This window comes from Pelophylax lessonae (genome assembly GCF_965119305.1).
Source record: "Pelophylax lessonae genome assembly, chromosome: 9".
Lineage (NCBI taxonomy): Eukaryota > Metazoa > Chordata > Amphibia > Anura > Ranidae > Pelophylax > Pelophylax lessonae.
The window spans coordinates 270,034,299-270,060,045 of record NC_138776.1 but is presented as its reverse complement, the minus strand read 5'-3'; the positions used below and the strand labels follow the sequence as shown (position 1 = coordinate 270,060,045).

Sequence of the window (25,747 nt, the reverse complement as noted above, 5' to 3'; positions counted from 1 at the left end):
ACTGGTGGTGGATCCACCTATCTTCTGGCCCCGTAAGGCGATGGTTATCCCAGTGGAGGAATCTACCTCCTCTAAGCACCCCGCAGATCCGGAGGCGATAGCCAGGGCAGGTTTGGCGCTCCAGCCTGTGTGACCATGGTCCTGTTGTCCCAGATGCTGTCCGAATGAGGAAAAGGTTTTGCGACAAGCCTGGACTTCCAGCCAGATGCCTCAAGCACTTGTGGAACTTGCAGACCGGTTGGTCCAGGGGCTGAAATTAATTTGTGACTCGTCCCCTGATGTGGACCCTCCTCTCCCCACACTTTCTGTTTCAGCAGTGATTGTAGGTGGGTCCTTTGGCTCAACTTGGTCAGCTGACAAGACTTCCAACACAGCCTTGGCAGACCTGCCCTTCCAGGGAAACCGGCTGTTTGGGGGCTGCACTGGATGGTATTAAATTTTATTGGTGAAGAGAGTACCTTTCTCCCTCAGACCAAGATCAGAATGGAACCACGCTAGAAGGCTGGACCAAGCTTCTCAGGCTAACAAGCGGATTTATCGTTCCCCTAGGCCCTCAACTAAGGGCCCCAAACCTTTCAGGCCACCCGCAGGTGGTGCCAAACGCCCCTGTTTCTAGTAGCCTTCTAAGTCCGTGGATTTGTCCCCACCCCACAGGGTGGTGATGGGTGGTCCCCTCCACTGGTTTCTGGGCACGTGGACTTCCCTCATTCCCAACAAGTTGGACAGCAAAATCATTCTCTTAGGCTATCAATTAGAATTTCATTATTTTCAGCCTGATAGGTGCTTTCAGCTTTCACTGTCTGTGAGCCTTGTATGGGGCTGTGCAGGATCTGTTCCTTTGAGGAATGATTGTCCTGGTGCCCAAATCAGGGCAGTTCTGGGGATTTTATCCAATTTGTTTGAAGTCCCCAAGGTGAACGCTGTTCACCCGATCCTGGATCTCAAGGCCTTGAATGCCTTTGTGCAGGTCGACAAGTTTAAGCGGAAATCCATTCGTTCAGTGATGGCCTTCCTTCACCAAGGGAATTTTTTCTTTTTTGGCATCTGTAGACATTAAGAACCTTTTTACCTGTACTTTCCCATCTGCGAGGGACATCAGTGTACCCTACACTTTGCCATCTGGGATGCAGATTATTAGTTTGTAGTGCTGCCCTTCCTTCTGACCTCTACTCCCCCGGTGTTTGCCAAGGTATTGGCCCCAGTCTTGGTCTTGCTGAGACCAAGACTGGGATAATGATCCCAGTCTCAGATATTTTTCCTGAAATGTGATCAGTAAAGTCTCCGGAGTACACGGAGATCACAGAAATATGATGTGTCCTGACAAAGCCCAAAGACAAAGTTCATCTTTCAGTTTAGGAGAGGTGGGAGGATTCTGGGAGGTCACATGACATCACTCTTATGTCTATTATTAAAACACAGACCTGACCAGTGAGGTGAGGAGGATTCTGGGAATGTCATTTAATTTTTCTCTTTCTAGAGTTTTCCTCCTGTGAAGTCTGGAGATCATATGACCATCACATTGCCTCCACCTCCCTCCCTGATAGAATAGAGAAATAAAAAGAAGATTTGAGAAATCACCAGAGAGATCGTCGAGTTGCTGAAAGGAGAGGTGAGCGGTGCTGGGAAGGACGTCATAATGGACAATCAGCCGCCCCTCACATCACCGGGTAAGATGAGACTTTATTGTAAAGGAGAGAGCAGTACGGAGGGTCCAGCTAGATCCCCCATCATCTGATAAACACATAGAAACAATGTATTCAGTCAGTGTGTGTGTTTCCTACAGATGGATCCAGTAATGGGAACCCACCAGAGAGATGTCCCCGTCCTCTGTATTCCCGGGATTCCACACAGGAAGGTCACACCATCCCTCACCATCATCAGGTAGATGAGGAACAATCACTGATAGTATCATTAGGATCTGTACATTATCTGCATTGTTACCATTGATGTCATTTTTATTATATATTCAGAGTGGAAACCTGAGAGATTCTAAAGTTGAGGTTAAAGAAGAGATAAAAGAGGAGGATGATGAGGATGGGGTGATGGAGGAGTCAGAGTTTCTAAAGGAACGCAAAGATCTGTACCAGGACACCATGGTGGAGTCATCCAGCTACCGAAACCCACCAGAGAGATGTCCCCGTCCTCTGTATTCCCGGGATTCCACACAGGAAGGTCACACCATCCCTCAATGTTACAAGGTTGGTGGAAACAAAGATTAAAACAAAAGTAGGGCTCAGTTGCTACAAATCTCATGGTAAATGTCCATAAAGAAGTCCATATTCTTAGTGGAGTGCACTAAATAGGCCAATAACTTAGGGCTGCCATCAATATAGGAACAGGAAGCCAGATTCCAGCAAGCCTGCCGGTAAAAACAAGAGGGAGGGCGGCTCTAAGTGTAGACTTTAAAACTGATTTATTGTATAGTATATAATTGGCAATTCACATGTTTAGAGATAAAAACAGGCACTTCATAATAGTAAGGCTGTCAGTGGATGTAAAAACCGTTCGCTGGCAGCGCCATGCAGGGTTCACCTCGCTGGTCACTGTTAGGAAGCTGGCCGTACGACGGATGTACACTCGGCTTGAGGCGCGGGTGGCTTAGTGGCGTAGGACAGAAGACGTCACTGGAATGCGACGCATTTCCAAGCATGTGCGCTGCAATTATTACAGCAGCCGCGCTCGTTTTTCAGTGCTTGAACATGATGTCACAAAATCATTGATGGACACAGCTCCAGAATCTTCTTTACCATTGGGTTATGCTGCCCCCTACAGGAGTAGGACACAAGGCAGGAAAATGTTTTACCACACCTATGGGGCTGTCCCAGGGGTTATACACCCACACACTATAGGCATTCACCATCCACGGGTATGGGCCTTAGGCGGTGGCTTTGCGGCCTACTCGGCGGAACCTATGTGAGGCAGCCCCTGGGAGAATGGCTGAAGCCACTGCCTCCCGTGTGGGCACCCGCATTCCCCTCCGCTGCTCTGGGAGGTCGGATCCGCTGGGGCTCGCGTTCTGTGGACGGGGGCGCTCCCAACATTTAGGCAGCGGCTTGTGGCCTATTAGGCCATGCAGTTAGGATAGGTAAGTCGCGCTAATGAGTGATGTTGGCAGATATTCGCATAAATGTCAAATCATAAATAAATGTCCACATAGACTGTCCAATGGTCAAAGAATGTCCCAAGTAACAGGAGTTAATCCAAAATCCTCAATAGGAAATGTAAACCATCAGATAAGTGATCTCCTTACCAGACGAGGGAAGGGAATTCGCCCTAAGAACCCCAGGTGAAGTGGGTCCAGCAGCCTCAAATTCGGAGATTAATATGGTTTCTCCCGATATTATCAGATGCATGTGAAGAAAAAATTACATATCCATAGCGTAATACTGTATGTTTATGTCATAAACACCCAGATAGTGAACCTCCACTAAATAAGATGAAAGGAAAGGCCACCACACCAGTATAGATTCTACAGGATGGTAAATAATGAGTGAATGGGGCAGCCAGATAGCCACCAAAGGAATAGGGAACCACCACCAATATCACTGCCTCTTACCAGAATCTAATCTCAACAAGCCAAGCGGTCTCAGAAAATGACTTCAGTGTGTGCCATAATAACCTCAAAGAAGTAAGTGCAGCCGTGTGGAGAGACAACCAAGGTCAGATGGAGCCCAACACCAAAATCACTGCCGCTTACTGGGTCTCACTCTGGACTTGGCTTCAGCTAGGGTGTTTCTTCCAGGTAAAAAAACTCCAAAAGCTGCAGGATGCGATTTGGCTCCTGTTGTCCAGCAGACGGTTATCTTTCAGGACTTGCATGAGGGTGCTGTGCCTGATGGTGTCTACCTTCGAGGCGGTTCCATTTGCACAGTTCCACTCGAAACCTCTGCAAAGAGAGATTCTTGCCAAGTAGGACAAGAATCCACAGTATCTAGACAATCTGATCCTGTTAAGCCGGGTATACGAGAGGGTCCCTGATATGGTGGCTTCACTCTCCGGTGCTTCGACAGGGCAAATTCTTCCTTCCCCTTTACTGGACGGTGGTCTCCATGGTTGGCAGCCTGTCTGGGTAGGGAGGCATTTTGGGCACAGATGTGCTCAAGGGGTCTGGACTCTGGAGGAGTCAAGACTACTGATCAATATACTGAAACTTCGGGCGATAAGATTTGTCTGGCTCATTGGACAAATCGCCTTTAGGGGTGCCTGGTAAGGATTCCATGGGACAATGCCACGGCATTTTAATCACCAAGGGGACACAAAAAGTGTCCTGGCGGCTCGGGAGGTAGCTGGCAATCTAAGGTTCAGCTGTGCCTCCGGTGAGGAACTTCCGCGGTGGACCTGTTGGCCTCTCGTCTCAACAGGAAGGTACATAGAATTGAGGCAGAACTCAGGATCCTCTGGCTGATGCCACAGATCACTGGCGGCTCCTTGGGGCCAGTATCCTATGATATACGCCTTTCCCCCCGCTAATACATCTTCTGAGTCTTTTGCAAAGGTTAGAGGCAGAAGGGATCCGGTCATCCTAGTGGCTCCAGACTGGCCTTGCAAGTCTTGGTACACTGATCTGGTATGGCCGGTCGCCGATGCCCCTTGGAGACTTCCTCTCAGAGAAGATCTAATGGCCCAAAGGGCCAATCTTCCATCTTGCTTTACAGTCGCTGGCTTTAACGGCTTGGCTGTAGAAAGCCAGGTGCTGAAGGATAGGGGGTTGTCTGAACCGGTGATTCTCACGCTGGTAAAGGCTAGAAAATCTACCTCTAGGAAAATTTACCATCGCACCTGGTTGTGTGGTATGAGTCTCTTGGGGGTCATCCCCCGTTCCCTTTCGATTGCTCGGATTTTGGCATTCCTCAAACGAGGTGTTGAGCAGCACCTGGTCCTTGATACCATCCAGGGCCAGGTTTTTCGAACTTGGCGGTCTTCTTTTACTGTTCTTTGGCTACGCATTCTTTGGTTTGCACCTTTGTTCAGGGGGTTTGCCAGTTGGCTCCCCCAATTCATTCTCTGTTGCCTCCATGGGATCTCAATTTGGTGCTGTCGGTTCCCCAGTAAACGCCTTTAAAAATATTTGCGAGCTTCCTCTGATTATATTGTCCCAGAAGGTAGCCTTCTTGGTGGCTATTACTTCTGCATGCAGGGTGTCGGAGCTGGCCGCGTTGTCTTGTCGTTCACCTTACCTGGTGACTCACAGAGATAGTGGTGCTTCACCCTTGTCAGTCTTTACTTCCTAAGGTTGTTTCTGGTTTCCATCTGAATTCTGGATGTGGGTCGGGCACTCATGGTGTACCTTGCGGCAACCGAGTCGTTTAGGCAATCAGCCATACTATTTGTTCTTACGGACCTCGTAAGGGGTTGGACGCTATTGCCGCTACCATTTCCAAATGCACAAGACAGACTGTGATGCAGGCCTATTCCATCAAGAGTCAGGTTCCTCCATTCCCGGTTAAGGCGCTTTTCTACGTGGGCGCTTAGTGCCTCCTGGGCCTTTCACCATCAGGTGTCAGTAATACAGGTTTGCAAGGCGGCCACCTGGTCCTCTGTGCATCCTTTCACGAGATTTAATAAAGTGGATGTACTGGCATCTGCGGATGCTGCTTTTAGCCGCAAGGTTTTGCAGACCGATGTTTGAGAGGACCTTGTCCTCTTTGAGGGTGTATTGTTTTCAGGTGAGCTCCAGTTGTTCCTGGTTGAGCTCCATATGTGGTTGGCTACTTTTAGCCTTTTGGGAATTTTTTTTCTGCTGTGTTTTTTCCCACCCCCCCCCCCCCCCTTATGTTTAACTTTGTTTTGGGATGTCCCTCTGTTTAAGAAGATTCTGGAGCTGTGTCTGTCAATGAATGAAAGAGAAAATTGGATTTTTGTCTTACTGTAAAATCCTTTTCCCTGATGTTCATTGACGGACACAGCTCCCACCCCTCTATTGAGTTGGGTTATTTTTCTTCTGACACTGCTTGCAACAAAACTGAATGCTTATAGCAGAGTGTGGGAGTATATCCCCATAGGCGTGGTAAAGCTTTTTCCTGCCTAGTGTCCTACTCCTGTAGGGGGCAGCATACCTCATTGGTTAAGAAGATTCTGGAGCTGTGTCCGTCAGTGAACATCAGAGAAAAGGATTTTATGGGAAGACAAAAATCCAATTATTTTACAGAAGACATTTATTGATGATAATCATTTTCTTGGTTTAGAGTGGAGATCCAATCGATATAGAATTTGAGATTAAAGCAGAAGAAGAAGAGACGTATGTGAGGGATGATCAGCAGTCTATGGAGGAGGATGGAATAACGGGGACATTTATAGAGGAGGACACTCCTACAGAGATCAGCACAGGTGGGTCATTAACACTAAATACATGTAAGCCACCACTGATTACTGAACACCAATATTATGAGTCCTGACCCCTGCACTATATACTCTATGTTGTACATTACACACTCCTGACTTCTGCTCTCTCCCCTCTACCCACTGCTATATATACACATAATATGGATTCTCTTTTGTTACTCCCATTTCCTACCAACTGGACATTTTATATCTGATGATTTGATTGGAGGACAGACTTTTACATGGTGATAGTAATGTGATAACATCCTCCAACTTTGGAACCTTAAACAGAAAGTGATAATGAGGGAGGAGTCAGTAACCCAACGATGGTGGTCTTCAGGATCAGTCCAGTCTTCATCTTGGTTGTCCCCCCCCCCCCCCCCCATCCTCACTCTCTGACCTCTGGACACTCCTCTAAAAGACAGTTCTCGTTGTTTCCTCACTCTCTGACTAAGGTCCATGAATAAAGAAATGAACTGGTAGGAGATCAGAGGACCCATTTACTAGTTAGCTTGAGGGGGAATTGTAAGATCCTTTAGAGACAAAGCTGCCTGATGTGGGCGGAGTCCTGGTTTAGGGGAACCAATCTGCTGATTTCTAGTAATAATCTTTGTATTTCTATTTTAGTAGATGGACGGGAGATGAGGAAAACCTCAGAGGATTGTCTCACTTTGTCTCCAGACTGTAAAGTAGAAGATGAGGACATCACACAGTATAGTCCAGGAGAAAACCCGGCTACCTCAAATGTCCATCCGGCACCACACAGTGTAGATGGACCATCGTATTCCTCTTATCCTGAGGAACCTCAGACTGTGAGGGACGGTGCTTTTCTTCCAAAAGATACAAGGTTTCAGTGTACTGAGTGCGGGAAGTCTTTCCGTTTTAAATCACATCTTCATGTGCATAAAAGATGTCACACAGATGAAAAGCCGTTTTCCTGTCCTGAGTGTGGGAAATGTTTTTCACAGAAGTCCTACCTTTACAAACACCAGAGAACTCACACAGGTGAGAAGCCGCATTCCTGCCCTGAGTGTGGGAAATGTTTTTCACAGAAGTCCCATCTTTACAGACATCGGAGATCTCACGCAGGGGAGAAGCCATATTCCTGTCCTGAGTGCGGGAAATGTTTTTCACAGAAGTCCACTCTTTACATACATCAGAGGTCTCACACTGGGGAGAAGCCACATTCCTGTCCTGAGTGCGGGAAATGTTTTTCAGACAAGTCAAATCTTTTCAGTCATCAGAGATTGCACACAGGGGAGAAGCCATATCCATGTTCTGTATGTGGGAAATGTTTTGTAAAAAAATCAGAACTTGTCAGACATCAGAGGTCTCACACGGGGGAAAAACCACATTTATGTTCTGCGTGCGGGAAAAGTTTTTCACTGAAGTCTAGTCTTTATGTACATCAGAGATCTCACAGGGGGGAGAAGCCACATTCCTGTCCTGAGTGTGGAAAATGTTTCTCGCTGAAGTCCAAACTTAACATACATCAGAGATCTCACACAGGGGAGAAGCCATATTCATGTCCTGAGTGCGGGAAATGTTTTTCACTGAAGTCCAATCTTTACACACATCAGAGATCTCACACGGCAAAGAAGACACTTTCCTGTCCTGAGTGCGGGAAATTTTTTTCACACAAGTCCTCTCTTCGCAATCATCAAAGATTGCACACAGGGGAGAAGCCGTATTCCTGTCCTAAGTGCGGGAAATGTTTTTCACTGAAGTCCACTCTTTACACACATCAGAGATCTCATATAGGGGAGAAGTCACTTTCCTGTCCTGAGTGCGGGAAATTTTTTTCACACAAGTCCTCTCTTCGCAATCATCAGAGATTGCACACAGGGGAGAAGCCGTATTCCTGTCCTGAGTGTGGGAAATGTTTTTCACAGATATCCAGTCTTTACACACATCAGAGATTGCACACAGGGGAGAAACCATTTTCTTGTCCTGAGTGTGGGAAATGTTTTTCAAATATGTCCAATTTTTACAGACATCAGAGATCTCACACGGGAGAGAAGCCATTTTCTTGCTCTGAGTGCAGGAAACGTTTTTCAATGAAGTCACATCTTTACAGACATCAGAGATCTCACACAGGGGAGAAGCCACTATCCTGTCCTGAGTGCGGGAAATGTTTTTTACACAAGTCCTCTCTTTACAATCATCAGAGATTGCACACAGGTGAGAAGCTGTATTCCTGTCCTGAGTGCGGGAAATGTTTTTCACTGAAGTCCAATCTTTATATACATCAGAGATCTCACACAGGGGAGAAGCCATATTCCTGTCCTGAGTGTGGGAAATGTTTTTCACAGAAGTCCAATCTTCATAAACATCAGAAATCTCATGCAGGGGAGAAGCCACTTTCCTGTCCTGAGTGCGGGAAATGTTTTTCACACAAGTCCTCTCTTTCCACTCATCAGAGATTGCACACAGGTGAGAAGCCATATTCCTGTCCTGAATGTGGGAAATGTTTTTCACAGAAGTCCTATCTTTACAAGCATAAGAGATTGCACACGGGGGAAAAGCCATTTTCCTGTCCTGAGTGCGGGAAATGTTTTTCAGATAAGTCCAATTTATACAGACATCAGAGAGTGCACACTGGAGAGAAGCCATATTCCTGTCCTGAGTGCGAAAAATGTTTTGCACAGAAGGCTGAGCTTTCCACACATCGGAGATCTCACACGGGGGAGAAGCCGTATTCCTGTCCTGAGTGTGGGAAATGTTTTTCAGAGAAGTCCAATCTTTCCAAGCATCAGAGATCTCACACTGGTGAGAAGCCGTATTCCTGTCCTGAGTGCGGGAAATGTTTTTCATTTAAGTCCAGCCTTTCTGCACATCAGAGATCTCACACGGAGGAGAAGCCAATTTCCTGTCCTGAGTGAGGGAAATGTTCCTCACGGAAGTCCTGTCTTCCTGTACATCAGGGTCCCACACAACCCTGGAGGTGTATTAGTGCCTTGAGTGTGGGAAATGTCTTCTATATGAATGTTGGTGGACATGTGGGGAAGAAGCACACCCTGATATACACCTCAGATATACTCCATGGCTGATCTTCATCATGTAAGAAACACTTCATAAGGAGATCAGAGATCACCAAAGACATGGATGAAGTGTTGTCCCGTGTTGGCCATTGATAGCAGGAGAAAAATAAAAATGGAGTCCTTACCTTTCATTGGCTGAGTACATTTTGTGCGGGAAGATTTCACAAACACTTAGAGGTCTGTTTTTAAAAAAAAATGTGATTTCCTATAATCGTCAGCTCCATCTAGTGGCCATAATGTGTTATTTCTCTTTTTTTTAATTGAGGTATTTTGGGACAAATACTGGATTATGGCCACTAGATGGAGCTGAGGATTCTCTTCATAGGCTGCTATGGACTGAATGTACAATCTGATCAATGTACTCACGTTGTCACTGTAGTCACCTCTCCGAGGTCTTTTTTCTTCTGTAATGTTTGTACTCGTATTTCTGAAAATCAATAAAACTTTATTCTTTTAGGAAAAAAAAAAGTCTTCATTTTTCAAAAAAATGTGTGACAAATTATTACAACTTTAAGAAAAAAACTTGCCATGTAATTACCTCGGACCGATGCTGGGAAAAAAGGTCATCTAGGGCCCAGGAAGAACACGCCAATCTGTGCCCCCCCTCTAATATGTATGAGCATTATGTGTCAGCAAACCCCCCCACCCCAAAAAACACTGAACACTAATCTCTATGCTTACCCCCTAAAAATAAATCCCCTCCTCTTCCCAGTACAAATCCACCCCTCTGCCGAAATCCCCAACTCCCAGAATAAATCCCCCCCCCCCAAAAAAAAACAGCACTAATCTATGCTTACCTCCTGAGAATAAACCCCCCACTCTTCCCAGTATAAATCCACCTTTCTGCTGAAATCCCTCCGACCAGCGTAAATCCCCCCCCCCCCCCCAAAAAAAATCTCACTCCCTGGAGCACACATCCTTTACCCCTCAAATTTTAACACTTGAGTATACCCCCCCCCCACTCCAATTTCGTCCTTCCAGTATACATTCCCAGCTCCTACCACAAATCGTCTACCCCTCAAGTTTCACATCCTTGTATACATCTCCCCATCCCCTTCTCCTAGCACAAATCCTGTACTCCTTCAATATCAACTCTAAATACATACTCTTTCCCCCCCCACTCCAAAATCCCCCTCCCAACACAAATCCCCCCATCTCTCCTCCTAGCACAAACCCTGTACTGTATATCAGTGGTCAGTGTAGGGGTCCCTTACATTGGTGACCAATAGCAGAAGGATCCCCCTGCATTTCTTGGAGAATTGTTAGGCTCCGACAGGGTTAATTAAACTTGATCATAGGTTGTGCAGCATGCTGGTGTGTTGTGGAGCAGAGACTGCAGACATAGTACAGGAGATGGTCAGAGACTGCAGACATGGTACAGGAGATGGTCAGAGACTCCAGACATAGTACAGGAGAGGGTCAAAGACTGCAGACATAGTACAGGAGACGGTCAGAGACTGCAGACATAGTACAGGAGATGGTCAGAGACTCCAGACATAGTACAGGAGAGGGTCAGAGACTGCAGACATAGTACAGTAGATGGTCAGAGACTGCTGACATAAGCCTCGTACACACGCAACGAATTTCCGCCGACCGGTCGTCCGTCTTTTGTCCAGAGTGGTGTCTGTTGGTTGGATGTGCTCTAGACTGCACACAAATTTTCCCGCACGACAGAATTATACTTCAGAAGTGGTGTCATGTGTTGGTTTGATTTCTTTGTGTTCTTTCATCTCTGAGCATGCCTAGGCTTGCTCATAAGATTTTTCCCCATCGAAATCTGTTCTAATGAGACGAAAATCGGTCGTGTTTTGACGGAGGACAAACATTTTAATGCCTGCACACCAGGATTTTTTTCGGCTGCAAAGTCGCAGTCGGCTGTCGTAAGCACCATACTAACAAACCGAAAATCGGCAGATCGGTCGCCGGACAAAATTTCCCAGCCAAATTTCTTCTCGTGTGTATGGGGCTTTAGTACAGGAGATGGTCAGAGACTGCAGAAATAGTACAGGAGATGGTCAGAGACTGCAGACATAGTACAGGAGATGGTCAGAGACTGCAGACATAGTACAGGAGACGGTCAGAGACTGCAGACATGGTACAGGAGACGGTCAGAGACTGCAGACATAGTAGAGGAGATGGTCAGAGACTGCAGACATAGTACAGGAGATGGTCAGAGACTGCAGACATAGTACAGGAGAGGGTCAGAGACTGCAGACATGGTACAGGAGAGGGTCAGAGACTGCAGACATAGTACAGGAGATGGTCAGAGACTGCAGACATGGTACAGGAGAGGGTCAGAGACTGCAGACATAGTACAGGAGAGGGTCAGAGACTGCAGACATAGTACAGGAGATGGTCAGAGACTGCAGACATGGTACAGGAGACGGTCAGAGACTGCAGACTTGGTACAGGAGATGTCAGAGACTGCAGACATAGCGCAGGAGATGGTCAGAGACTGCAGACATAGTACAGGAGAAGGTCAGAGACTGCAGACATAGTACAGGAGATGGTCGGAGACTGCAGACACAGTACAGGAGATGGTCAGAGACTTCAGCCATAGTACTGGAGATGTACATTGCACCCCGGGTGATCACACTGTTTAGACTTCTTGAAGGTTCTGCAACCGGCATTCCATGTGAGTGGTGGACATTGTTTCTGATGTTCTTCAGCTGTGGAGCTCTTTGTGTACAGTGCTGTGTGAGCCAACCAGGATTTGTTTTCAGTCAAATGAGGTGGGCTGGGAAAGGGGCAGGTCACAGTAGGGTGACCAGACGTCCCTGGACTGAGGACACTGTCCCTGGAACCAGTCTGTCCCTGGTTTTGTCCCCGAATTGCAGGGACAGTGCTAGGTGCAGGGCCGATAGTTGGCGGGTGCTAAGGCAGAGGGAGGTGCCGAAGCCAGTGGCATACCAATGGGGTGGTACGCCCCGGTGACACACATTGGGGGGAGTCAGGTCGGCATCGTCTGCTGTGTCAGCTTTAATTTGAATCGCCATCACACCAAGTCCCGCCTCCTGGTTTTGCTCCTTTGGTAGACAGCACACTTGTCCAATGCCGAGACGTGTGCTTTCTATCATGGGTAGGAGCCGATCAAGGAGGCGGGACTTGTGTGACGGTGAGCACCCGGCGATTCAAATTAAAGCTGACATAGCGTGTGACACCGGCCAGCTCTCCTCTTCCTCTTTTCTCTCTGATCCCCTGCACTGGTGAGGCTGCATTTGATGGGCACTGGTGAGGCTGCATTGCTGGCCACTGGTGAGGCTGCACAGATGGGCACTGGTGAGGCTGCATAGATGGGCATTGGTGAGGCTGCATTTCTGGGCACTGGTTAGGCTGCATAGATGGGCACAGCTGAGCCCTGCATTCTTTATGTAGCATGCTCCTGAGCCCTGCATTCTTTATGTAGCGCACTCCTGAGCCCTGCATTCTTAATGTAGCGCACTCCTGAGCTCTGCATTTTTTATGTAGCGCACTCCTGAGCCCTGCATTCTTTATGTAGCGCACTCCTGAGCTCTGCATTTTTTATGTAGCGCACTCCTGAGCCCTGCATTCTTTATGTAGCGCACTCCTGAGCTCTGCATTTTTTATGTAGCGCACTCCTGAGCCCTGCATTCTTTATGTAGCGCACTCCTGAGCTCTGCATTTTTTATGTAACGCACTCCTGAGCCCTGCATTCTTTATGTAACACACTCCTGAGCCCTGCATTCTTTATGTAGCGCACTCCTGAGCCCTGCATTCTTTATGTAGCGCACTCCTGAGCTCTGCATTTTTTATGTAACGCACTCCTGAGCCCTGCATTCTTTATGTAACACACTCCTGAGCCCTGCATTCTTTATGTAGCGCACTCCTGAGCCCTGCATTCTTTATGTAACACACTCCTGAGCCCTGCATTGTTCATGTAGCACACTCCTGAGCTCTGCATTCTTTATGTAACGCACTCTCGAGCCCTGCATTCTTTATGTAACGCACTCTCGAGCCCTGCATTCTTTATGTAACGCACTCTCGAGCCCTGCATTCTTTATGTAACGCACTCCTGAGCCCTGCATTCTTTATGTAGCGCACTCCTGAGCCCTGCATTCTTTATGTAACACACTCCTGAGCCCTGCATTGTTCATGTAGCACACTCCTGAGCTCTGCATTCTTTATGTAACGCACTCTCGAGCCCTGCATTCTTTATGTAACGCACTCTCGAGCCCTGCATTCTTTATGTAACGCACTCTCGAGCCCTGCATTCTTTATGTAACGCACTCTCGAGCCCTGCATTCTTTATGTAACGCACTCCTGAGCCCTGCATTCTTTATGTAGCGCACTCCTGAGCCCTGCATTCTTTATGTAGCGCACTCCTGAGCCCTGCATTGTTCATGTAGCACACTCCTGAGCCCTGCATTCTTTATGTAGTGCACTCCTGAGCCCTGCATTCTTTATGTAGTGCACTCCTGAGCCCTGCATTCTTTATGTAACTATATAAAATGGTGTCGCGCTAATCCACAATCAACAATGCTAATGAGCAGGCTGATGCATGTAAGGAGGTGAGTCCCAAAAGTGCTGGCAAAGTCCACATCCACTAGATTGATGAAAAATGTGAAGCAGAGAAAGACCACCACCGAACAGAATAACAGAGGACCGATGTGCGATGCTCTACTCATGGAGAATGTAAGCTGCTTTTTATTATTTGAAAAAAAATTTTATTGAACATGCTACACCATGAGGGGATTTGTCTCTTATATTTTCTGAGTGCATGAAGGAAGAGTCGGGGGAACCCGGGTATAAGAGCATTGGAAAGAGGCTTTTGGAAGCGATCTGGTCCTTCCCTGTCAGTGTCAGCATTTCCATCTGGGCTTGGTTTGACCCTTAGGGGTCTATGCAGTTGGTAAGAGTACCCTGTTATTCTGTTCGGTGGCGGTCTTTCTCTGCTTCACATTTTTCATCAATCTAGTGGATGTGGACTTTGCCAGCACTTTTGGGACTCACCTCCTTACATGCATCAGCCTGCTCATTAGCATTGTTGATTGTGGATTAGTGCGACACCATTTTATATAATTACTTTGAAGATATATGTTTTCTATCTGTTTGTGTCAGCAGCTTTCCTATGATTGAATTTTATATATTTATATATTGTTATATTACATATATTGATTTATTTATTGGTGCACATTTTATACGATTTTAGCGCAGCATTTTTACTATTTATAATTCTTTATGTAACGCACTCCTGAGCCCTGCGTTCTTTATGTAGCCCACTCCTGAACTCTGCACTCTCTATGTTTTCTTAACATTTGGTAGCTATATCTCAAAAAATTCTAAGAAGTATCTTTTTTTTTTTTTTTTATCTCCTGGAAGAAATGTGAGAAATAACGTATATATCTTACAATCATTCCATAAACGCATCCCACATGCGCCGCACATAGAATTTGAGGAAAACATGCTTATAAAATAGTTTACCATTTGCCAATAAAAAATAAAAAATGTGTATCCGGATTTCATTTTAAAAATCTGGTCACCTTAGGTTACAGTGCCGTGCTGATTGGATAATGAGGAGGAGCAACTTCCGCTGCATCGCTGCAGGGTATTTCACTCATCAGTAGTCCCTCCCTCCTACTCAGATGAGCAGCGCTATTGGTTGCTACACTGTGCATACAGAATACAGTATTTTACCGACAGTTTACACCCATCACAGATTTTTATAAACTGACCATAAATTTTTCACATATTGGGCAACGCCGCCCCCTTCGTTGGGAGTGGAGATGACCCAGATATAAGGATATACAGTACATACACATTAGGGATCAACTGATTATCGGCAAGGCAGATATATTGAGAGCCAATATGCACTTTCCCCGGTATATCGGAATCGGCCCCAGCGGTTACCGATATTGTCGTGACATCATTGAGTATGTTGCGCTCACGCTCCTCGGCGCACTGGGACAGCTTCTGCCTTCTTAGGCCGCCTCCCTCAGCCTCGTCTGGAGTCGGGGAGTCTCAGGAAAGTGAGTGTACAGTGCACACAGTGTGTTTAACACAGCCACCACATACATACACCCACAGCTGCCCAGTGCCAGCCAGCCAGCCACCCACACACCCACAGGCCTGTGCCAGCCAGTCAGCCACAGGCCCTGCCTGTACCAGCTAGCCAGCCACAGGCCCTGGGCCTGTACCAGCCAGCCACCCATCACACAGGGTGCCAGCCACCCAACACAGGGTGCCAGCTAGCCACCCACCACAGGGTGCCAGCCAGCCACCCACCAAAGGGTGCCAGCCACCCACCACAGGGTGCCAGCCAGCCATCCACCACAGGGTGGCAGCCAGCCATCCCCCAAAGGGTGCCAGCCAGCCACCCACCACAGGGTGCCAGTCAGCCACCCACCATAGGTAGGTCCAAAGATTTGTGTCAAAAATTGTGTTTATTTAGAAAAACTTTAAATGTTCAAAACATCAGCCGATATCGGCCGATACCAATATGCAATGGCCAAAATATCGGTATCAGCAATGAAAAACCAATATCTGTCGATCACTAATACACACACTGCACAAGGCCATGTTCGCACTACGAGTCGATTCTCGGGGCTGCAGTTCCTGTGAGCGCCACAAGGTGGTGATCTCACTTCTACCATAGAGACAGGAAGTCTCTATGGAAGACAGGAAGTGATGTCAGGTATAAATTAGAAGTGAGAGGTGAGTCGGGAGGAAAAGGAGAAATTGCTGGAAGTGGCAGCAGAGGAGGTAATAAGATCTTATTTTCTATTTACACCGAGTAACCTCTCACCCTGTCATGTCCGTCCTCTTCCTCCATAGTTACTGTGACCTCTTTTATCTCCAGCAAACGATGGTACACACATATATTATGTGGAAACCTAAATTGACCCCTTCAGGGTCAGAACATTTCCCTACTATTTGGGCCGAAACATTCTCTTCAATTTGAAGATGTGTCACCTTTCCCACCAATCACCTTCTCACTTCATTAGTCTATACTAAGGAATTATATGACTTTTATAGCTATGATTATATTGGATTCCCACAAACGTGCTGGGTGACAGGCTGGAAAATCTAGATCCAGTGGTTACCCCAGTCTGACCAGCATGCTCACGCAGACACCTAGCTTTGCGCTCAGTCGGCCGCGATTATGGCCCACGGACCGAGGCAGTCAGATAGTTAGACGTCTCGTGGGGACATATATGACCGGGCTACTGTAGTCTGTGTCACAGTGAATCCCTTGGCCAACAGCCCCCTCTACTTCAGTTGAGAGGGGAACCTGTCATGGGAGCCTTACATGCATACTCTGCTGGATTGGTAAGTAGAAATGGCATTGCCCCCCTTCCATTTCTTGGGGGGTACTCCCTGGGGGGGTTGGTCCTGCGGGGTCCCCTCCTGACCTCATGGTGGTCTGTTCTCTCCCTGAGATGTGGGGCTTGCCTGGGGTACTGGGGATCGCGTGTCTTACGTGGGTCCCTCGATTGGTAAACAAATGGAGATCCGGTGGTGACTGCAGGTGTGGGAGTGGCGAGGTTCCAGACGGTTGAAGCCCGCCAGGGGTCCCTGGTTAGGTATTTACTGCCTGGGTGGTAATTGCACCCCCTCCTGGCCTGTTGTGACCAGGGACATGTGTTCCTCTGTTGGAGGCATAGGGGACCCATGGGCTATTACCTTTGGTGGCTTCCACATGGGCATCTGCTGGGGTATTGGTCTCCTGGTGCCCAACAGTCAAATCGAGCTGCGAAGTCTCCCTTACCCCACATATTTTGACATTCTTTTATGCAGGATGGGAGTTGTACGAGGCGTCTGTTTTAACTCCCTAAGCAAATCCCAGTATGCTACCCCTTGAGGAGGCCCTTCTAAAGAAGTGGACTATTCCACTGGTGGTAGATCCACCTATCTTCTGGATCCATTAGGCCATGGTGATTTCAGTGGAGGAATCTATCTCCTCTAAGCACCACGCAGATCCGGGGGCAAAGGCGAATGCCAGCGCAGGATCTACACTCCAGCCTGTGTGGCCACAGCCTAGGTGTCCCAGACACTGTCTAAATGAGCAAAAGCCTTGATTACCAGGCAGGTGCCTCAGACGTATGTAGAACTTACAGACCAGTTAGTCCAGGGGCTGTTTGTTATGCGTCCCGTGACGTGGCCCCACTTTTTCCCACACTTTCCATTTTTGGCGGTGGTTCTAGGTGGGTCCTTTGGCTTAACTGTTGGTCGGCTGACCAAACTTCTAAAATAGCCTTGGCAGACCTGCCCTTCCAGGGAGACTGGCTTTTTGGGGCTATGCTGGATAGTATTATCCCTATTTAATGGTATTATCATTATCACTTTCTGCCTCAGACCAAGAAGGGAAAGGAACAACGTTAAAAAACTAGTCCAAGCTTCTTGACAAACAAGCAGATTTTTCGTTCCCCTGGGCCCTTAACTAAGGGCTCCAAACCTCTCAGGCCTAATCATCCTGGCTCTAGAAGACCTCTAAGTCGGTGGAGAGGTCCCCTCAACCTAAAGATTTGCCTCCATCCCCCAGGCTGGTGGGGGTTGCCTTCCCTGGTTTCTGGGCACGTGGACTCCCCTCTTTCCTGACAAGTTGGTCTGTAAAATCATTCTCTCAGGCTATGAATTAGAATTTCATTCCTTTCCGCCAGATAGGTGCTTTTCCTCCAATCTGCGACTTTCGCCAGACCGTCTGTGGACCCTGTAGCGGGCTGTGCAGGATCTGTTCCTTTTGAGGGGTGATTGTCCTGGTGCCCGAGTCAGGGCGGTTCTGAGGATTTTATCCAATCTGTTTGCAGTCCCGAAGACAAACGGTGTTCGCCCGATCCTGGATCTCAAGGCCCTGAATGCCTTTGTGTGAGTCCACAAGTTCAAGCTGAAATCTATTCATTCGGTGGTGGCCTCCCTTCTCTAGGGGGATTTTTCTTTTTGGGCATCTGTAGACATCAAAAACGCTTATCTGCATTTTCCCATCTATGAGGGACATCAGTGTACTTTTACGCTTTATCTGGATGCACATTATAAGTTTGTAGTACCGCCCTTCGGTCTGACCTCTGGTGTTTGCCAAGGTATTGGCCCTGGACCTAGTCTTTCTGAGACAACGGGGTCGCTGTAATCAGTTACCTGGATGACTTGCTCCTACAGGCAGAGTCTTGCTCGTCCCTGTTGGTTCACCATATGTTCCTTCCAGGATTTTTGTGGATCCTGAACCTCAGAAAGTCTGTGTTGACCCCACTTGGAGTCTTTGGGACTGACCCTCAATTTGGAGCAGGCTAAGGTGTTCCGCCTGCCAGACAAACTCCAGAAGCTCTGGTCTGGGGCCCAGCAGCTCTTGAGTCCTGGGATCGGACTCGGTTTAGGATCACTGGATTCCTGAGGAAGCCCACTTGCCCATCCATGTTCTGGAGCCTCAGGCGATCAGGTTGTCGCTGATGCTTTGGACGGATCGCCTAAAGATTCCACAGATCAGGATCCCGTCAGACAATTCCACTGTGGTAAAGTATGTCATTCCTCAGGAAGACAGGAGAAGCACATTGGTGGCGCTGGAAGTATCTCAAACGGTGTGTTTCAGGCTCTGTCCGCCGTGTACATTCCAGGTGTTGGAAACTGGCTAGCAAACTATCTAGGCCATCAGATGCTTGATCAGGGCAAGTCAAGTGGTCCCCACACCCGGAGATATTCTATCAGTTCTGTCTTCGCTGAGGGACTCCAGACATGGATCTCTATGTGCTCTGCCTCAACCAGAAGGTTCCCGTGTACATAGCAAAATCATTGGATCCTCTGGTGGACGCAATGGATGCGCAAGATGATGCAAGTGTTATGCATTTTATATTTTTACGCTAAAAGACTATTCTTTTGAGTTGGAAAAGGAATTTGTGACCCACTATAACCACTTGACTTCAGCTGAGTAATAATAATTTACCTCTGTATAGGCTTACCTTTGAGCTCCGAAAGAGACCACTCATTTTTGAAAAATTATGGCATAGATGGGTGTCCAGCCCTTTCGCTTTGGCGCCTGTAAGCTCAGGAGACTAAGCAATACTACCGACCTCTACTTTTACGCATGTCCCGGTAAAATTGAAATATGTTACTATCTTCCCTATGTATGAAGAGTTTAAATGTTAAAGCTGTATTTGTTTCTTTCATGACTTTCAAAACTTTTAATAAGTATATTTTTTTTTAAAAAAAGTTCATCTTTCAGTTTAGGAGAGGTGGGACGCACCTAGGAGAAATTATTCTGTGCACAGAGTCAGAGAATCCTATGACATCACACTGACCTCACAGCTCCTCCTCCCAACGTCCCTCCAACCAGAATCAGAAAATCTTATGACATCGCAACGACCTCACAGATTCTCCTCCCAATGTCTCTCCAACCAGAGTCAGAGAATCCTATGACATTGCAATGACCTCACAGCTTCTCCTCCCAATGTCCCTCCTACTGACTCTTTTTCTTTTTTGATGCTCTTAGGATGTGGACCCTTGGTGTCCTTACTAGCAAGGTGGGACTTTATGCCTTGTGTTATATGTAGGGATGCCAGAATTGCGTACGACAACCTTTTAACCATTGGAGCATGGGGGCTTTGTGGGTAAATTATACCTCAGCCTGAAGTGGGGATCTGTCAAAATGAATACCTGACCAGGGAGGTGAGGAGGATTCTGGGAGGTCACATGGCATCACTCTTATCTCTATTAAAAAAAAAGACCTGACCGGAGAGGTGGGGAGGATTCTTGGAATTTAATCAGAGTTTTCTCTTTGTGTTCAAATCTAGAGTTTTCCTCCAGTAACGTCTGGGGATCATATGACCATCACATTGCCTCCACCTCCCTCCCTGATAGAATAGAGAAATAAAAAGAAGATTCTAGAAGACACCAGAGAGATCATCGAGTTGCTGAGAGGAGAAGTGAGGAAGGCGTCATGAAGGAGAATCAGCCGCCCCTCACATCACCGGGTAAGAGGAGACTTTATTGTAAAGGAGAGAGCAGTACGGAGGCTCCACCTAGATCTCCCATCATCTGATAAACGCATAGAAACAATGTATTCAGTCAGTGTGTGTGTTTCCTACAGATGGATCCAGTAATGGGAACCCACCAGAGAGATGTCCCCGTCCTCTGTATTCCCGGGATTCCACACAGGTCGATATTAAAGAAGAGATAAAAGAGGAGGATGATGAGGATGCGGTGATGGAGGAGTCAGAAATTCCAATTGGACACAAAGATCTGTACCAGGACACCATGGTGGAGTCATTCAACTACAAGAACCCATCAGAGAGATGTCCCCGTCCTCTGTATTCCCTGGATTCCACACAGGAAGGTCACACCATCCCTCACCATCATCAGGTAGATGAGGAACAATAACTGATAGTATCATTAGGATCTGTACATTATCTGCATTGTTACCATTGATGTCATTTTTATTATATATTCAGAGTGGAAACCTGAGAGGTTCTAAAGTGGAGGTTAAAGAAGAAATAAAAGAGGAGGATGATGAGGATGGGGTGATGGAGGAGTCAGAGTTTCTAAAGGAACGCAAAGATCTGTATCAAGACACCATGGTAGAGTCCTCCAGCTACAGAAACCCACCAGAGAGATGTCCCCATCCTCTGTATTCCCGGGATTCCACACAGGAAGATCACACCATCCCTCACTGTTACAAGGTTGGTGAGCCAGAGCTCATGGAGCAGATGTGTGGATTTCTTCTATGATGTCACAATAGTAAAGCTTATATCTTCCAGATGATATTTTCTCTCATTTTCTTGGTTTAGAGTGGAGATCCAATCGATATAGAATTTGAGATTAAAGCCGAAGAAGAAGAAGAGACGTATGTGAGGGATGATCAGCAGTCTATGGTGGAGGATGGAATAACGGGGACATTTATAGAGGAGGACACTCCTACAGAGATCAGCACAGGTGGGTCATTAACACTAAATACATTCCTCCACCCATACTGCTCACTGATTGGTCCAGAGTAGGGTGGGTAATATCAGCCTGTAATACCCTGGTCACTTTCCTGAGCTGTTTTCCCCGTTCTGTATTCCTGTATTCCTCTCGGATAATCTTCCTTCTCTGTGCTGCAGACACAATTTATGTCTCTAGACTGGATTTATGGAGATTCCGGGGTTCAGCTGGCAGCAAAAGGTTGGATATCATCATAGGTGTAGCTCAACCTAGACACCTGGGGTATGTACCTTGAGTCTTCTGCCCCAGGCCGGGTCTACCAAGATCTCTGACAGAACAATTCTCCTGGGGTTACTTGCTCTGTTATTTCCTGGCTGTGCCGGGTGGAGGGATATGTCTGTATAGTCTCACACCCAAGTCACTGAGTGCAGTCTCAGGAGATGGGAGGCAGCGGTGTGGGACCTCTGCAACTGATTACTGAACACAAATATTATGAGTCCTGACCCCGGCACTATATACTCTATGTTGTATATTACATACTCCTGACCCCTGCACTATATACTCTATGTTGTACATTACATACTCCTGACTTCTGCTCTCTCACCTCTACCCACTGCTATATATACACATAATATGGAGTCTCTTTTGTTACACCCATTTCCTACCAGCTGAACATTTTATATCTGATGATTTGATTGGAGGACAGACTTTTACATGGTGATAATAATGTGATAACATCCTCCAACTTTGGAACCTTAAACAGAAAGTGATAATGAGGGAGGAGTCAGTAACCCAATGATGGTGGTCTTCAGGATCAGTCCAGTCTTCATCTTCGTTGTTCTCCCCCCATCCTCACTCTCTGACCTCTGGTGGGGCTCAGCCCCGCTGTTATTCATGACTAAATCATGGACTAAATAAGAAAGTGCGGGACTTCTTGTGTTGGGAAGATGGCAATGAGTGATAGAGGGGGAGGGGACACTCGTCCTATAATCCCCTCATCACTGTCACTCCTATAAAAGACAGTTCTCATTGTTTCCTCACTCTCTGACTAAGGTCCATGAAGAAAGAAATGAACTGGTAGGAGATCAGAGGACCCATTTACTAGTTACCTTGAGGGGGGAATTGTAAGATCCTCAGAGACAAAGCTGCCCGATGTGGGCGGAGTCCTGGTTTAGGGGAACCAATCTGCTGATGTCTAATAATAATCTTTGTATTTCTATTTTAGTAGATGGACGGGAGATGAGGAAAACCTCAGAGGATTGTCTCACTTTGTCTCCAGACTGTAAAGTAGAAGATGAGGACATCCCACAGTATAGTCCAGGAGAAAACCCGACTACCTCAAATGTCCATCCGGCACCACACAGTGTAGACGGACCATCGTATTCCTCTTATCCTGAGGAACCTCAGACTGTGAGGGACAGTGCCGGACCATCGTATTACTCTTATCCTGAGGAACCTCAGACTGTGAGGGACAGTGCCGGACCATCGTATTCCTCTTATCCTGAGGAACCTCAGACTGTGAGGGACGGTGCCGTCCTTCCAACAGACAAGAAGTTTTCCTGTACTGAGTGCGGGAAGTCTTTCCGTTTTAAATCACGTCTTTATGTGCATAAAAGATGTCACACAGATGAGAAGCCGTATTCCTGTACTGAGTGTGGGAAATGTTTTTCACAAAAGTCCTATCTTTACAAACATCAGAGGTCTCACACTGGGGAGAAGCCACATTCCTGTCCTGATTGCGGGAAAAGTTTTTCAGACAAGTCAAATCTTTTCAGTCATCAGAGATTGCACACAGGGGAGAAGCCATATTCATGTTCTGTATGTGGGAAATGTTTTGTAACAAAATCAGAAATAGCCAGACATCAGAGGTCTCACACAGGGGAAAAACCGTATTTCTTTTCTGCGTGTGGGAAAAGTTTTCCACAGAAGTCAAAACTTTACATACATCAGAGTTTACACACGGGGGAGAAGCCATTTTCCTGTCCTGAGTGCGGGAAATCTTTTTCAAAAAAGTCAAATTTTTACAGACATCAGAGATTTCACACGGGGGAGAAGCCATTTTCCTGTCCTGAGTGTGGGAAATGTTTTTCAATGAAGTCACATCTTTGCAGACATCAGATATCCCACACGGGGGAGAAGCCACTTTCCTGTCCTGAGTGCGGGAAATGCTTTTCACACAAATCCTCTCTTTACGATCATCAGAGATTGCACACGGGGGAGAAGCCGTATTCCTGTCCTGAGTGCAGGAAATGTTTTTCATTGAGATCCAATCTTTACATACATCAAAGGTCTCACACTGGAGAGAAGCCATATTCCTGTTCTGAGTGCGGAAAATGTTTTTCACAGAAGTCCAATCTTTACAAACATCAGAGATCTCACACAGGGGAGAAGCCGTATTCTTGTCCTGAGTGTGGGAAATGCTTTTCACAGAAGTCCAATCTTGACAAACATCGGAGATCTCACACGGGAGAGAAGCCATATTCCTGTCCCGAGTGCGGGAAATGTTTTTCACAGAAGTCCAATCTTTACAAACATCAGAGATCTCACGCGGGGGAGAAGCCATATTCCTGTCCTGAGTGAGGGAATTGTTCCTCACTGAAGTCCTGTCTTCCTGTACATCAGGGGTCCACACAACCCTGGAGGTGTATTAGTGGCTTGAGTGTGGGAAATGTCTTCTATATGAATGTTGCTGGACATGTGAGAAAGAAGCAAACCCTGATATACACCTCAGATACACTCCATGGCTGATCTTCATCATGTAAGAAACACTTCATAAGGAGATCAGAGATCACCAAAGACATGGATGAAGTGTTGTCCCGTGTTGGCCATTGATAGCAGGAGAAAAATAAAGATGGAGTCCTTACCTTTCATTTTGTGGTGGAAGATTTCACAAACATTTAGAGGTCTGTTTTTAAAAAAATGTGTGATTTCCTATAATCGTCAGTTCCATCTAGTGGCCATAATGTGTTATTTCGCAGTTTTTTTTTTTTTTTTTGATTGAGGTATTTTGGGACAAATACTGGATTATGGCCACTAGATGGAACTGTGGATTCTCTTCATAGGCCGCTATGGACTGAATGCACAATCTGATCAATGTTGTCACTGTAGTCACCTCTCCGAGGTCTTTTCTTCTGTCATGTTTGTACTCGTATTTTTGAAAATCAAATAAAACTTTATTCTTTTAGGAAAAAAAAAGTCTTCATTTTTCAAAAAAATTTATGACAAATTGTTACAACTTTTAAGAACTCGCCATGTAATTACCTCGGACCGATGCCGGGACAAGGTCATCTAGGGCCCAGGGTGAACACGCCAATCTGTGCCCCCTCTCTAATATGTATGAGCATTATGTGTAAGCAAAAATCCCTCCCCACCCCAAAAACTCTGAGCACTAATCTCTATGCTTACCTCCTGAGAATAAATCCCCCCTCTAAGCACAAATCCCCCCCCCCCCACTCCAAAATCCTTCTCCCAGTACAAATTTCCCCATCCCCCTCCTACCACTTATCCTCTACCCCTCTAAATTCAACTCTGAATATACAGCCTCTGACCCCCCCCCCCCACTTCAAAATCCCCCTCCAAGCACAAATCCTCCTCCCTCCCCTAGCACAAATCCTCTACCCCTCAAATTTCACCTCTGAATAGACATTTTCTCACCCCCCCACTCCAAAATCCCCCTCCTAGCACAAATCCTCTACCCCTCAAATGTCACATCTGAGTATACCTTCTCTCCCCTCCACTCCAAAATCCTCCCTGCCAGCGGAAATCCCCCCTCTTACCACAAATCCTCTACCCCTCAAATTTTACCTTCTCCCTCCACTCCAAAATTCCCCTTCCATCCCCCCCCCTAACAAATCCTGTTCCCCCCTTTTTTAACCTTGAAGTATACATCCCCCCCACAATCAAAATCCCCCTCCCAGCACAAATCCCCCATTCCCCTCCTATCACGCATTCTATATCCCTCAAATTATACATCCGCTCATCTCCCCGCCGAGCACAAATTCTGTACCCCTCATATTTCACCCTCATATACATCTTCTCCCCCCCACTCCAAAATTCCCCCAATCCTCCTTACTAGTACAAATCTACCCCCCCCCAAAAAAAAAGTCCCCTCCCTTAGCACAAATCCCCTCTCCCATATCACCTCTTCTAGCACAAACCCCCTACATCACCCCACCAAGCACAAAGCCTTTTGCCCCATCCTGCCCAACACAAATCCACCTAAATCACCACTCCTACCACACTCCTCCCCCAAAGTTCTTTTCCTAGAACAATTCTTACCCCTTGCTGCCCCCAAATTCCCCCTCCCAATCCCTCCTGAAATCCCCTCCCCCAATCTCCTTGTGGTGCCTCCATACATCACATGATGCCACAGTGCCCGGAGCAGCCACCCATTTTGCTCCCCCCTTGTCCCTGCCTTGCCTTGGATTGCCTACTTTCCAAAAAAGGGTAATTTGGGAAGTTGTACTGTCCTGGCCATTTCAGGCCTCAAGAAATGAGATTGACCATCCGTCAGTACATCAGCA

General features: G+C 46.9%; 2 protein-coding genes across 2 annotated transcripts in view; both read left to right on the top strand.

Moving 5' to 3' along the window:
- The window catches only part of LOC309564464 (uncharacterized protein), a gene marked incomplete at both ends in the record, with an annotated part of 826,241 nt that extends 817,038 nt beyond the window's left edge, over nt 1-9,203 (top strand). The window contains 1 exon segment of the mRNA XM_082269094.1: nt 6,954-9,203. Coding sequence (XP_082125220.1) covers nt 6,954-9,203 — 2,250 coding nt within the window.
- A 9,557-nt stretch (nt 9,204-18,760) lies between these two features.
- On the top strand, nt 18,761-24,129 carry LOC309564463 (uncharacterized protein; the record flags this gene model as incomplete). The annotated part of the gene is made up of 2 exons (XM_082269093.1): nt 18,761-18,889; nt 22,623-24,129. 2 exons carry the CDS (start codon nt 18,761-18,763, stop codon nt 23,802-23,804), a joined length of 1,311 nt encoding a protein of 436 aa, XP_082125219.1. The 3' UTR covers nt 23,805-24,129.
- Nucleotides 24,130-25,747: the final 1,618 nt, after the last annotated feature.